The sequence below is a fragment of the Epinephelus fuscoguttatus genome, linkage group LG19, assembly GCF_011397635.1.
Source record: "Epinephelus fuscoguttatus linkage group LG19, E.fuscoguttatus.final_Chr_v1".
NCBI lineage: Eukaryota > Metazoa > Chordata > Actinopteri > Perciformes > Serranidae > Epinephelus > Epinephelus fuscoguttatus.
The window spans coordinates 19733975-19748233 of NC_064770.1; the positions used below are offsets into that span (position 1 = coordinate 19733975).

The following is a 14259-nucleotide window of genomic DNA, read 5'->3' on the forward strand; positions in this document are numbered from 1 at the left end:
TAAAGATGGCAGGAGGCGTCTACAAGTTTTTGTCTACCAGTATTGTATATTTCTTTGCTCTTTTTGTCTTAAATACTGTGCAAATAAGTTGCTGTGACAGAATAATTTCCTGTGGGAATGATAAAGTACTCTGTCTGTCTTGAGGCCAGCTGACATTGTTTTGCCTTGAGGACATTTCACTTCACAACTTCACATCCTTAACTAAACACATAGTAAATTTGAGAATGCAATGGAAACATCGTTCATTGCAACAGACAGTTTTGTACACACAACTACGTACTTGTGTATGAAAAATGAACAGTGAAGGTCATTGTTACACTGTTCGATTCAGGTCCGGTCTAGTTCCTCTGTTTTTCAACCCTTCAATCAGGTCTGACCACTTTGAATTCCCAGGTGAATGCATCCATACCTTGCAGAAAATCTGGCAGAGTCTGTTTTTCTTCTTGAGCTGGGTCTCATTTTCATCAGTATCAGATGTAGCCGTAACACCTTCGTTCATACCAACATCGCTTCTCTCATCTTGAGGGTCACCGGACTGCTGTGGTCCGATGGAGTGTGAAGGAGCTCGTCCTCTTCTACATGATCAACTAACTGCAGAAAGGTGGATTTCATCTTACTGGAGCAGGCTTTGGATGTGGCTGAAGGAGAAGAGGAAAGTTTGTGTCCAGATGATAGTTTACTTGATGACAACTTGACAGACTTGTCCATTTATTCGTCTAAAAACAGATGGACCTTTTTCTTCTGTCAGCAGCTCCACCATGTTGACTTCTTGTGGACTTTGATGGTATGTGCATCCATCAATCTCACGATCATTATTTTTTTTGTCCATCTTGACTGTCTAAATTTGCAAATTAACTTGCAGCAAGTGGCAGAACGGACATTGAAGGATCCTAAACTTAGTGAGGCTTGTAGGGAACAAGACAGAACAGAGTTGACCTCATCAGAGATCACTGTCACAATGGGCTCCATACATTTGGGTGTTATGCCAACAGATTTGTCCGCACCAGCCACTTTACTGAAAACCTCTCCAAAGGAGCTTTTAAAACTTAGGTGAAGTTTGTCCTCAGTACTGACAGACTTTTCCCTGAGAGGCTCTAAAAGCCAATTTTGGCCAAAAGAACAACATGCCTGGGAGGAGGTGGTACTCCTCCTGGTCAAGGTACCAATTTCAGAGCAAACTGATTCATGGCTTGTGGTAGAATATCACTGATTGTCTCTATGAAGAGTGTCAGCACCACCACACACACGTTAGCCAGCTTGTCCTTCACTTCAGCAGCAGAAATACATTTGCTTATTTCTCTCTGCTGCCAAAAAGGAAAATACACAGAGAAACAAAGGTAAAGCACAAAAACAAAAATACACGCAACAAATGCCATGTGCATTCAAGTGTAAGCAGGAGTTTCAGTGAGTAAACTACTTACTCTTCAGTAAGGCTGTCAAAAAATGCCTTGATTATGGTGTAGAGGATGTTTTTCAGGCCAGTGAGCCAGCGAATGAATCTGTGAATGAAGACCTCTCTCCGTGATGTTCTACTAGTGGTGGATGGTTTTGGCGCAACAGTTTTCTCTATTGATGTGATGTCGTCATCCTTCACATCCATCAGTTCCAGAGGGACAGAGGTCAGGTCTGCCTGCAAAGCGGCCTTGATGTCCTCACTGGAGGCGGTTGAGGCAGTGGGAGGAGACGCACGGTCAGATGACTCGATGTTTGATCCAAGGTCTCATGGAACATTTCCAGTCTCCGGGGTGACGTCCTCATGCTCCACATAATCAACCATCTCCAGAGGGACAGAGGTCAGGTCTGCTTCCTCAGCAGTCTTGATGTCCTAACTGGAACTGGTTGACACAGTGGGAGACATCTCTTCAGGACAAGGAGTGCCATATTTTGAGTCACTGCTTTCTGACTTGACAACCTCATCCAAATCCTGTTCTGTTGCCTGCTGGACCTTATTCCTTGATTTTAATCTGATGCAGCGTTTCCATACCGACTACAACCTCTTAAAGATGTTGCTTTCACGTGTGCTTGTAGATTTCACATCTGTCCTGTCAGAATCACATGACCTCTGTGTACTGACAGTCAAAAAGGATTCATATACATCTGTGTCATCCTCCTGGAAGGTTGCATCCACAGTTATGTTTTTAAGAAATTAGGATTTTTTGGTTAAAATGTTCTGTAATCCCTCTTCTGTGACAGAAAATATGTAAATATGCCTCAACTTGTGCAGTTTTTTTTTTTTTACCATCAAGATCTGAAAGTCTTGACAAGAAAGACACATTTATCTTATTTCATAAAGGTATATCAGCAGTGCTGCTGATGAGAATTTCATCAGTTTTATATCATTGAAATATGCATGCGTGTGACATAATTAGTCTTTTTCTTAACACACCACATTTATACAGAAGGTCATTTTTTGCTCACATATAAAGGACCAGAAAATATCTTTTCTGAAAGAGAAATCCAAGAAAGACAAAATGTAAAATACATGGCAGCTAAAAATAGATTAAATGACACAGTGAACTTCTGTAGAGAAGTGGCAGTGCATTTCCAGTTGTAATGGAAAGTGACATGTTTTTAGCATAATTTAATTTTTAAAGGTGTCCTTGATTCTGAATATAAAACTCAACATTATGCATAATAGTGTCTGCCTTTTAGGCCCACAGGTAACGAATATTCAGTGTTCACATGCAGAGTTTTCTTATAGTCATAATAGCATAAAAATAATAGTAATAAACTGCATTTGTAGAGCACTTTTCATACAAGAGATGTAGCTCAAATTGCTTTGCAATAAAAAATACAAATGCAACACATTAAAACAAGGCCAAACAGACACTACAATTAGACAATAAAAAGACCTGTAAGAATACTAACAAGGAGAGAATTATTTCAAAATAAAATAACGAAAGCCAAAGTGAATAAATAGGTTTTCCGCAGTCTTTTAATAATGTTCAAATCAAAAATAATACAAAAACATCTTTAACTTTAGAAACTGGCTGAGGGCTTTAAAGGAGAGTTTCACAACTGTAAAAATGTGCTTTTCCCTCAACAGTGTTTCCCTGTTGAGCTGCAGTGGAGGGCTAGTAGCAAAAACACGGAATTTGGTACTAAATAGCCTGTAACTTTGGACAATATCCTTTTAATGTGCCTAACTCAGATGCCTCATATTAGCTTCAGATAAACTTTGGAATACATTTTTGCACAAAATGAGGTCTGTGGACTTTGTCCTTCATCGTGTATGCCATTTTGATTGTAAAACAAAAGGGTGATATAGGTATATTTTGATGCTAGGAATTTTGTACTTTTACTTAAAGGTGCAGTGTGTAAGATTTAGGGGGATTCAGTGGATTTTGTGTTTTTTGTACACTCACCAGCCACTTTATTAGGTACACTTGTTCAACTGCCCGCTAATGCAAATACCTAATCCGCCAATCACAGAAATCACTATCAAATATCCAGTGAGCAGCAGTTCTCTGGGGGAAAATGCCTTGTTGATGCCAGAGGTCAGAGGAGAATGGCCAGACTGGTTCAAGATGATAGAAAGGCAACAGTAACTCAAATAACCACTCGTTACAACCAAGGTATGCAGAAGACCATCTCTGAACCAACAACATGTTGAACCTTGAAGCAGATGGGCTACAGCAGCAGAAGACCACACCAGGTGCCACTACAATTCACATGGGCTCACCAAAACTGGACAATAGAAGATTGGAAAAACATTGCCTGGTCTGATGAGTCTGGATTTCAGATGGTAGGGTCAAGAATTTGGTGTAAACAACATGAAAGCATGGATCTATCCTGCCTTGTATCAATGGTTCAGGCTGCTGGTGGTGTAATGGTGTGGGGGATATTTTCTTGGCACACTTTGGGCCCCTTAGTTCCAACTGAGCATGGTTTAAACACCACAGCCTACCTGAGTATTGCTGCTGACCATGTCCTTTATGACCACAGTGTACCCATCTTCTGATGGCTACTTCCAGCAGGATAATGCTCCTTTGGGATGCAGTGAGTTTTGCATCATGGATGGGCAGCCGACAAATCTACGACAGCTGCACAATGCTACCTTGCCAGTATAGACAAAAATCTCTGAGGAATGTTTCCAGCACTTTGTTGAATCTATCTAAGGCAAATGGGTGTTGACTCCCTCTATAGAAGATTTGCCCTTGGCTGCACATCCTTTGTTTTACTCATTTTGTCCTGTGTTAACATGCAGACCTCATGGCACCAAAACACCAAAACATAATACTGTAGGATAACATGAAGTTGTAAGTCAAGAAGTCCCCTAACTCCAGTTGACACACTTTATATGTTACTGTCCATGTCCTTTCAAATCATGGCTGACTGATGTTGTGTGTTAAAGTCAAAATAATAAACTCCTACTTTATAATAGACTTCACTGTTAAAACTGCACATCAATAACCTCGATGACCTCTCATAGTAAACGCCTCAGTCATGTGTTTCTGTGTGTGTGATTGGAGGATGTGTGTGTGCGTGTGTGAGTGCACTCGGTTCATGAGAATAATGAGAATCCCAACTGATGACTGATGCAGCTCCTCACACCCTATCCGCCATTTCCACGGGTCTTGGTCCCTCCCTTTCTCCTCCGGTCTTTGGTTGCCATGGCGATGACGTCAAGTTGCACCACCGATTCAGCCCAGTAGACGGTCTCAGAGGCGGTGCAACAAAATCCCGGACGACCGACTGCAAGAGTCATCATCCTGTGTGAATCTCTGCCGCTCAGTCTCACATCTCCTACTCGACCATCCTCCTCTCCATCTGTCCAAAATGCGCGAAATTGTGCATTTGCAAGCCGGTCAGTGCGGAAACCAGATCGGAGCCAAGGTAATTCTTCTCATTTCCATTTTCTGTGTGGTTTGACATTGTGGCGACACTTGAGCCCGCAGCTAATCCATCCTCCAAGAATCCTCTAGAATAAACCCAAGGCGGTGTCGTCTCTTGATCCAAGCGTCGTGCAATGGATGAAAATTGAAATCATAGACGTTTTGCTCATTCATATTCTCTGCACGGTTTACACTGGGCTTAAGGCTCGTGCACGGGTGCGTTCGTGTTAAATTATGCAACATATAAAATACATTTGCTTTGCAAAATTAAGATTTGAGCATTAAACACTTTTTGTCGAGTGCTGCAATCAATTATTTAAAGAATTGATGGTAGTAGCACTGAAACCACTGTCTGTGTGGTGTGGTGTAGTAGTAGCCACCCCTCCCCCTCCACCTATATGACCTATTTTGGGCTCTAATTCTTTTCAAGCAAATTCCAGTTGGAAAAATGTCTGATTCACACAAATCCATGATGTTATTTTGTTATTTTAACACATATGATTGCATATTTTGGTAGTTTAAAGCTTGCTGAGGTTTATTGTACAGTGTGTTCTCACAGCATCAAAGACGCTTGCTTATCAGATTATTGCCATCTGCTTGATTACTCCTGAGACAGCCTGCATTTCAGACTAATAGACTGCTCTTTTGACCTGCACTCAATTAGAGAATTAAACAGCCATTGCAGATTTGCTGGTGTAAAAATAGCTTCCTGTAAAGTTGCAGTGTGCTATATCGAAAAACACGGCTTATTTATTTATTTTTACCGTGACTTAACATCTATCTCCTTCCTTCCACGCCTGTTTTTCTCAGTTCTGGGAGGTGATCAGCGATGAGCACGGCATTGATCCCACTGGTACCTACCATGGCGACAGCGATCTGCAGCTAGACAGAATCAGTGTCTACTACAATGAGGCCACAGGTGAGCTCCAGATACAGTGGTAACACACAGCAGAGCAAACTGAACAATCTCTTTTCGTCCCTCACCTGCCCAGCTCACCTACCGTGCAAAATAATTTGCATACATGTGTTTTACATTTATTACATAATGCATCAAGCTTGACAAGCATCCGACTTGGTTTCAGGTGGGAAGTACGTGCCCCGAGCCATCCTGGTGGATCTGGAGCCTGGTACGATGGATTCAGTCAGGTCCGGTCCCTTCGGGCAGATCTTCAGACCCGACAACTTTGTCTTCGGTAAGCTGTGAATTTAGTGAACTAACCTGCAGTCACGTCTGAATTTAGTGATGGTTTTTCCTCCATCAATGAACTGTGATACTTTTTGACGACAGGTCAGAGTGGAGCTGGAAACAACTGGGCCAAGGGCCACTACACCGAGGGAGCCGAGCTGGTGGACTCCGTCCTGGATGTGGTGAGGAAAGAGGCTGAGAGCTGCGATTGCCTCCAGGGCTTCCAGCTTACACACTCCCTTGGTGGTGGTACTGGCTCTGGCATGGGCACCCTGCTCATCAGCAAGATCCGCGAGGAGTACCCTGACCGCATCATGAACACCTTCAGCGTGGTGCCTTCTCCCAAGGTGTCAGACACTGTGGTGGAGCCCTACAACGCCACTCTCTCTGTCCACCAGCTGGTGGAGAACACAGACGAGACCTACTGCATTGACAATGAAGCTCTCTATGATATCTGCTTCCGCACACTTAAACTCACCACCCCCACCTATGGAGACCTCAACCATTTGGTGTCCGCCACCATGAGCGGCGTGACCACATGTCTGCGTTTCCCCGGCCAGCTCAACGCTGACCTCCGTAAGCTAGCTGTCAACATGGTGCCCTTCCCCCGTCTGCACTTCTTCATGCCAGGCTTCGCCCCCCTCACCAGCAGGGGCAGCCAGCAGTATCGCGCCCTGTCCGTGCCTGAGCTCACCCAGCAGATGTTCGACGCCAAGAACATGATGGCCGCCTGTGACCCACGTCATGGCCGCTACCTCACTGTGGCTGCCGTGTTCAGGGGCCGCATGTCCATGAAGGAGGTGGATGAGCAGATGTTGAATGTGCAGAATAAGAACAGCAGCTACTTCGTCGAATGGATCCCGAACAATGTGAAGACCGCCGTCTGCGACATCCCACCTCGTGGCCTCAAAATGGCTGCCACCTTTATCGGCAACAGCACAGCCATCCAGGAGCTGTTCAAGCGCATCTCCGAGCAGTTCACCGCCATGTTCCGCCGTAAGGCCTTCCTCCACTGGTACACAGGAGAGGGCATGGATGAGATGGAGTTCACCGAGGCCGAGAGCAACATGAACGACCTGGTGTCCGAGTACCAGCAGTACCAGGATGCCACCGCTGAGGAGGGCGAGTTTGAGGAGGAGGGAGAGGAGGAAGTCGCCTAAAACCTCAACCTAACCAGCTGCCAAACCTCATTTTAACACACACCCCTTCCCCATCATCCTCCTCCATCATGAATCGAATGACCCGACACACTGAGAAACTGTCACTGTCTAGATCACTGTTGCTCTAGTGTTAGACATCGATGTGTACTGATGCTAGTTACGTTTTTGGTTTAACTGTTTTTGTATGTTGTGAATGCTCTGACTTACCCTTACATCTGTCCTCTCATTGCCTTGCGGAATTGAAAAGCAAGTGATTTTAACTGTGAAGCCTTGAAACTGTAGGGTGAATAAAATCCAATGAAAGGCCACATTTGCTGCCTCTGAGTTTTTATTGATTCACTTAATGTGTGATCTGACATGACTGCACTTCAGTGTCTGTACTGCCAAGTAACTCTCAACCCAAAGGTTAGGAAGGTCACAACCAGTGGTGAGGTAGAAGTTGATTAGCAGGGTTTACTCCTAGGTAGATGGGTTGGTTACCAAGGAGGAAGTGGGCATACTCTCCTATATATTCCAATGGTTTTTGGCTAATAGGTGGGCATACTGTAAAGGGCCATTGAAAGACCGGTATACCTCATATACCCTCCACTACACCACTGATCTCAAAATTATTCATGTGGTCTATAAAAACATGTTTTTTGATTTGGGGAAAAAACTGAACCCTGAATACTGCCTGTAAATTAAGCCGTGATGCAAATATTGTAAAGGTGAAAACAATTATTGACATTTGTAGTCAGTGAGAAGCAGTGGTGTAAGGTAGTTACAATGGGCCCTAGTGCACGCTATCATGCACATATCGTCTTGTCCCATGATCAGAGACTTGATATTGGAGAACATCAACATAGATATTACCCAACAATCATCACTGCATATCTGTAAATAAAAAAGAAATTAATTTAACAATTTAAATAGTTGATTAATAGTTTTAGAATAAGCATATTGTTTTATTATAGATGCCATTGACTATTTTACAAAAAAGGACAAAAATATGACGAAGATGAGTTTGCGTTTTTCAAGGGCATATATAGCAAATGGCACTGTTTTTAATTTACTGAGGGTTCTTTGAACACAGGCATATTTTCAAGGTAGCAATTTAAGAGCCCATTCTCCACCCAACACATTGGTGAAGGACCCAATCTCTCTACTCTCTCTACCCCCCCCCACCCCCCCACCTCACAGGCCCCAGTAAACTGCACTGTCTGCACTGTCTATTTCTACGCCCCTGGTGAGCACTTACGTTGTACAGTATATAGGAGTGATGTACCTGTCTTTTCAGTCTAAGTCAATTAGTCCAATATTATCAGTATCTGGTAATGGTAAATGGACCTGCACTTGTACAGCACCTTTCTAGTCATCTGACCACTCAAAGGACTTTTTACATTATAAGTCACATCCATCCATTCACACACTGGTGGCCGAGGCTACTATACAAAGCGTCACCTGTTAGTCAGTTTTTAACACACACACACACACACGCACACACACTGGTGGAGCAGCCATCGACAGAAATTTAAGGTTCAGTATCTTGCTCAAGGATACTTCGACATGCAGACTGGAGGAGCCACGATTGAACCACCGATCTTCCATTTGGTGGAAGACCCACTCTACCTCTAAGCCACAGACACCATGGATCTGGATGGAATAAAAAAGTACTTTGATTTTCATATAAATGTCTTTTTTTATGAACCATGCCTGGATGTGTTCTTTAATTTAAGAAAAAGGTGATTTCATTTTAGAGTTTAAAATCAACTGATGTGAGGGGAGCGTCTGTGTGGGGACCTTCCCACCCTTCATTAGTCCAAATCTAGACTACAGTGTTATTTTCTGTAGTAAAAGTTGATGTTAAATTATTTTGGCCTGCTTTCCTCTACTTTCCAAATATTTCTGTTTATACAAATACCTGTACAAAAAAGATTAAACTCTCTCCGCAATTTTTCATTACACCATGGTGACCTTTCCTTCCAAGGAGACTAACAAAGGCCTCAGTGTTTCACAGGTAACATCTCACAGGTTGTTGTAGGAGATGAACTTTTCCCTATGACAACCAGTCCTGCTTATCTGCTAAGGTGTTTCATCATCCAGTGACTCATCGTGCAAAGTTATGAACTTGTTTACATTTTCCCATTTTTGTGAAGATCTTTTTTTAGATATGGTACATTTATATTTTCCTACCAAAGTGTTATTTTGACTGGGATTGCAGGGGAAATATAATCATAGCTTCAGTAACTAAATGCATTGTATAAACTGTCCTCGGAGATGCTTTAAAATGTTTGAATGTTTTGTGAACACAAACATTTTTTATTTGACAAAAGCTTAAATAAACATGCAACATTGTAAAAGCATATCTGCATTTTTGGTCTCATGAAATGAAAGACAAGACTTTAAACTAGTTCGAAGTGTAAACAATCGTTGCTTTTGCGCAATATAATTTGTATAACTTCATTTTTAATTTTTAAATACAAGAGTTTTTGCATTATTAAAAGATATTTAATCACACTCATTCAGCTAAAAAACATTTGTCTCGATTTAAAATGCAGTGGACTCATCAGGACTCTCAGTAGTAAAAGAAATGAGCTTGAGGTAAAGATTGGTGTTGATTTTGCTAGTGACTGTATTTCAAAATCACATTGTGGAGTAAATGACATATTAAGGCAACTGAAATGAGAAAACATCTCTAAACTATAGTTATTAGTTGTGATAAAATACTGAAGCTCTTGTTTCATTCGTGCAGAGGAAATGTTCAAAACCTCCTTGAAATGTTCAACTGTTCTTAAGATCAGCTAGATCCATACGTCCAGGTGCATTTCTTCATAGTGCCATACAGGACCCAGTCAGTGCAGGTTGAAATGAAAGCTGTAAGTAAATGCATCAGTTGTGGTGCCTCAGTCTTGGCGGTCTGTCCTCTCTTACACCTGGGAAGACGTTTCTGTCTCTGATCGGCTCAGGGGAGAGAACCTCGTCACACAGTGTCCTCACAGGATTTTGTCCAAACACAAAAGCAGAAACTCTCAGATGAGTCTTTCCTCCTTTGGTAACTTTAGTGCATCAGGTGCCGTCACGCCGCGTGCACCGGACTGTTCCTCTGCACTGGGTCTATACGTCCCTTCAGTCTGTCTCCTCTTTTTCACCACGCAGAGGAGCCAGGCAACAACAGCCAAGACTATCGCCAGAACACCCAGGGTGACTGTTGGGGCCACGATAGCTGCAATGTTGGGTCCCTGCAAATGGAAATAAACGGAGGTTTGATCAATGTGGTGACACTGGATGCTTTCTGATGTCATTTAGTGGTCATGATGAAGATTTGGTACTCACAGCGGTGTTATTAGAATGGCTGTCACTTGCAAGCATAGTGAAATTCCCTGTGAAAAGAGCGGACGGGTCAGAAACATTGGTAATAATGCAAACTCTTTTCAGGCTAATTCTACCTGCTTCATGTGTTTACCTCATACATTTGGGCCTGCACTACTGGTAACCTATTGGGGCTGTCCGTTAACTAAAAGAATTCTTAGTTAAGGTCCACATATTGTAATATATTCAGTGTCCTTTGGTCATGTCGAGCTATTTTGCTGTCTTTGTTAAGTAGCTATATGTTATTCACTCATGCTACAGCAGGAAACTGCACTACAAAATAAAAGCTCTGTGCTGGAAATTCACTGTACTTCAAAATAAAAACTCGACACGTTCCTGAGACCCACTTTTGGACCACAACCCACCAGTTGGGAACCACTGATTTAAAGTATTAGTTTGATATTTTGGGAAATAAAAGAATGAATGGACTAGTTTACAGGGAACCAGCAGAGCAGTATTGCAGTATTTTTGAGATCGTTCTTGGTGTGGAGACCAGCTTTTGAAGGTCTCGGTCTCGTTACAGAATCATCTGCATTTTCATTCGATCTTGTCTCAGTCTCAGACAAAGAGGACTTTTACTTCAAGAGTAATCAGCAGAGACTCCAGGAGGTTACTAGTACTGGCCAAGAAGTAGTCCAATACCTATGTGCCGAACTCTAGGCTTCAAAATGGCAGTCCACAAATGAATGGGTGACATCACAGTGGCTACGTCCATTATTTTTTTTTAGTCAATGTCCAGTACATAGCCCCCCTTAAACAGTGAATTGCTGTTTTTACATTTCAGTTTATATGTATTTAAACAAACAACATATAATGTCTCAGTAAGCAATTTTTAGAGGTGCCACTTGCGTTGTCATGATACCAAAATTTCTATATTTGATCTGATTGACAGTGAGGGGATAAAATTAAAAATGTTGTTGAAAAGAAAAATATAACTAGGCTAGTACATGATAACGATTACTTTTCTTTTCTTGGTTAGTGGCAGAGAACAGCAGAATGACTGCAGTGAAAATTAACAAGAGGAGAAAGCAAGAAATCTCTTTGCACTTGTTTCCAGACGTGTTGCTAACATAAGCTAACCAGCTGCTGAATTTCCTTTAAGTACATGTAAACACAGTCACTAAACAATCCATACATTGATGAATGAAAGCATACGTCTTTAAAATCCAGCTGAATAATAAAGTGCACACTGTGTGATTGTAACTTATTACTAATGTCCAAAAGATCACGCCAATGAGACAAAAACACAAATAAATGTTTAACTTTTATAGTTGACCAACTAAAAGGAGGCACTTATTCACATTAGAGCTGCAACAATAAATTGATTTATCTGTAAGTTGTCAACTATTAAATGAATCACCAAGTAATTTAATAACTGATTCATCGGTAAGAGTAATTTAAAAGAAAAAAGGCAAAATTCTCCAATGCCAGCTGCTTAAATGTGAATATTTCCTTGTTTCTGTATTCATCTGTGACAGTAATCTTTGGGTTGTGGATAAAACAACACATTTAAAGATGTCATCTTTGGCTTTGAGAAACACTGATCAACATTTTTAACCATTTTCTGACCAAACAATTAACTGATTAATCAAGAGAATATATTCAGATTGACAGTGAAAATAATTATTATTTGGAATCCTAATTCACATCCTTTTTTATGTAATGGAAACACTATTCTACACAGGTAGAGTAAAACAGGAACCAACAGTGCAGCAGAAGTTGCTTTGAGCCTTATGCAACACAAAACGCAGCACACAGCACCAGTTATCTGGCCTGTGTGTTGCTGTTCCCAGCCATTTTATCCATGACCAGCCATGTGATTACTCAGTGACATCACGAAACTACATAGTTACTACTTGACCAGAGTGTATGAGGTGGAGGAGACGCTCAGGAATGCAGAGTGCACTGAAGCTATGGCACAGTCAGCTGAGTCAAACGACAAGAAATATATGGGAAAACAACTTCAATGTATTGTTGTCCTGTTTGTTTGTGTTGAGCAATACAAAAGTACTGAAAGTCATTTTAATAAGACGGTTTTGTTTTGGAGACTTCAACCGTCCCTCACTATTTTCTGAGTCAATCATTCACCAGGTCAAATAGTAAACTCTGCAAGGACAGAAGTGCAACTTGATAACAAGAAGCCGGGGGTCACCGGAGGGGGCAGACATGCTCTAAAAGGAGAGCCGACTCTATTGTGAAACTCTTTTGTATGCATAATTATTGATAAGATAAAACCGGAACTAAATGCACCTCTTTCTCACAGTGTGTGTGTTTCTTACTTCAATCTTTAGTCAAATGTTCCTACAACATGCTGACAAGCCCGTGCATGTCTCAGATTGGCTCCGGAATGTTCCCTATCTCTTTTATTTTATCTATCACTGCAGGATGTAATGCTGCGTCTGCAGGTGTGGTCATCTGGATGTCTTATTTGTGTGGGGAGGATGTAGGGATGGTCAATGACTCACCGCACGCAGGATTACTGCTCAGCACTAGCAGTAAAACACTCCCGACCACAACTCCAGGCACATCCAGACACGCTGCCATCTCTACCCGTGACCAGCAGGGGCCAAGTGAGGGCAGAATGGGAGTTCGGCTCATCAGCTCGGGTCCATTTCGTTGGGTCCAGCGTTCACTGCATGGATTTATCGCCCATCTTTAACAGCTAAAGACACATTAATGTCATTTTTTTGTCACTCTTATAGACTCCTTTAATCTGAGGTTGAGTCAGGAACACCATGCAACCACTGAGTCACACATTCTGCCTGATGTTGAATCACCATTAAACCTGCTCACACCACAGGAAAATAATAAGCTATTAATAGAACACGTATTTAAAACTGAGCACAGCTGTCTTAAATGTCTTATTTGCAACAATATTACTACTAATAAATAAGTCAATAACTTGTAAAGTTCATTTCCCACATCCTGTTTTAGACACATACCAGTGATCCTGCTGTTTTCAGGTGATCCAGGAACATCGAGCAGCAGGCTGATTCCTCGCTTCCGCCTCACCTTGTCCAAAATGAAACAGCAACAAATACTTCAGTCTATTGAAAACTAACAGGTAACACCTCAAGGCACAAACCGTGCTTACTTGAATGGCTCCAGTGCCGGACTACATCCTCCTCTGCACTACCAGTTTATGTAAAGCAGTTTGCCTACTCTTCAAATCGCCATTGGTCACATGGGTGAGTTTCGTGTTACATTACCTGAGCGCAGTTATCCACCTGCAGCACAGCGGACAGATACTCCTTTGTATTAAAGCCGAGGAAAAGCGCAGGTTGCTGAAGCAGATCAGACCCGATCACTCCTGTTGCGATAAAAACAGCTCCCTCAAAATACTCTACATTATCTAAAAGATAACTTCAGTCACATTAAAGTCTATTTAGCTCCTGAAACTTTATTTAAACTGAACTTGTATTCCTGATTACCAGGTCGCTCTTACTCAACCTGCAGCAGGAGCACAATGCCTAACTGTACTCCCCTCCCCAGCTCTTACCTAGCAACCTGCCTGATGATGGTGTTGGCATGAAATAGCGCCTCCATCAGGTTTCATGTTACCAGACATGAGAAAGGATATCAGCATTCCTGAGATATTTTAAGGATGAATTCGGCGGCCAGCTGGTCCAGTGGGCTCTAATCCTCACCTAATCTCCCCCTCACAGACTCACAGGGGCAAAGAAAATGTAGGCAGCGTCAGGCCTAATCTGTGGTGCTCAGATAGTTTTCA

General features: G+C 42.1%; 2 protein-coding genes across 2 annotated transcripts; one reads left to right on the top strand and one right to left on the bottom strand.

Moving 5' to 3' along the window:
- Nucleotides 1–4570: 4570 nt before the first annotated feature.
- On the top strand, nucleotides 4571–7486 carry tubb4bl (tubulin, beta 4B class IVb-like). Its single transcript, XM_049561778.1, has 4 exons — nucleotides 4571–4836; nucleotides 5646–5754; nucleotides 5918–6028; nucleotides 6124–7486. Exons 1-4 carry the CDS (start codon nucleotides 4780–4782, stop codon nucleotides 7179–7181), a joined length of 1335 nt encoding a protein of 444 aa, XP_049417735.1. The 5' UTR covers nucleotides 4571–4779; the 3' UTR covers nucleotides 7182–7486.
- Nucleotides 7487–8442: 956 nt separating this feature from the next.
- Nucleotides 8443–14037, bottom strand: crb3a (crumbs homolog 3a). Its single transcript, XM_049561876.1, has 5 exons — nucleotides 13739–14037; nucleotides 13472–13541; nucleotides 12995–13191; nucleotides 10494–10540; nucleotides 8443–10399 (listed from the first exon to the last, which is right to left on the bottom strand). The coding sequence occupies exons 3-5, from the start codon at nucleotides 13125–13127 to the stop codon at nucleotides 10190–10192; spliced, it is 390 nt and encodes a 129-aa protein (XP_049417833.1). The 5' UTR covers nucleotides 13128–13191; nucleotides 13472–13541; nucleotides 13739–14037; the 3' UTR covers nucleotides 8443–10189.
- Between the last annotated feature and the right edge of the window lie 222 nt (nucleotides 14038–14259).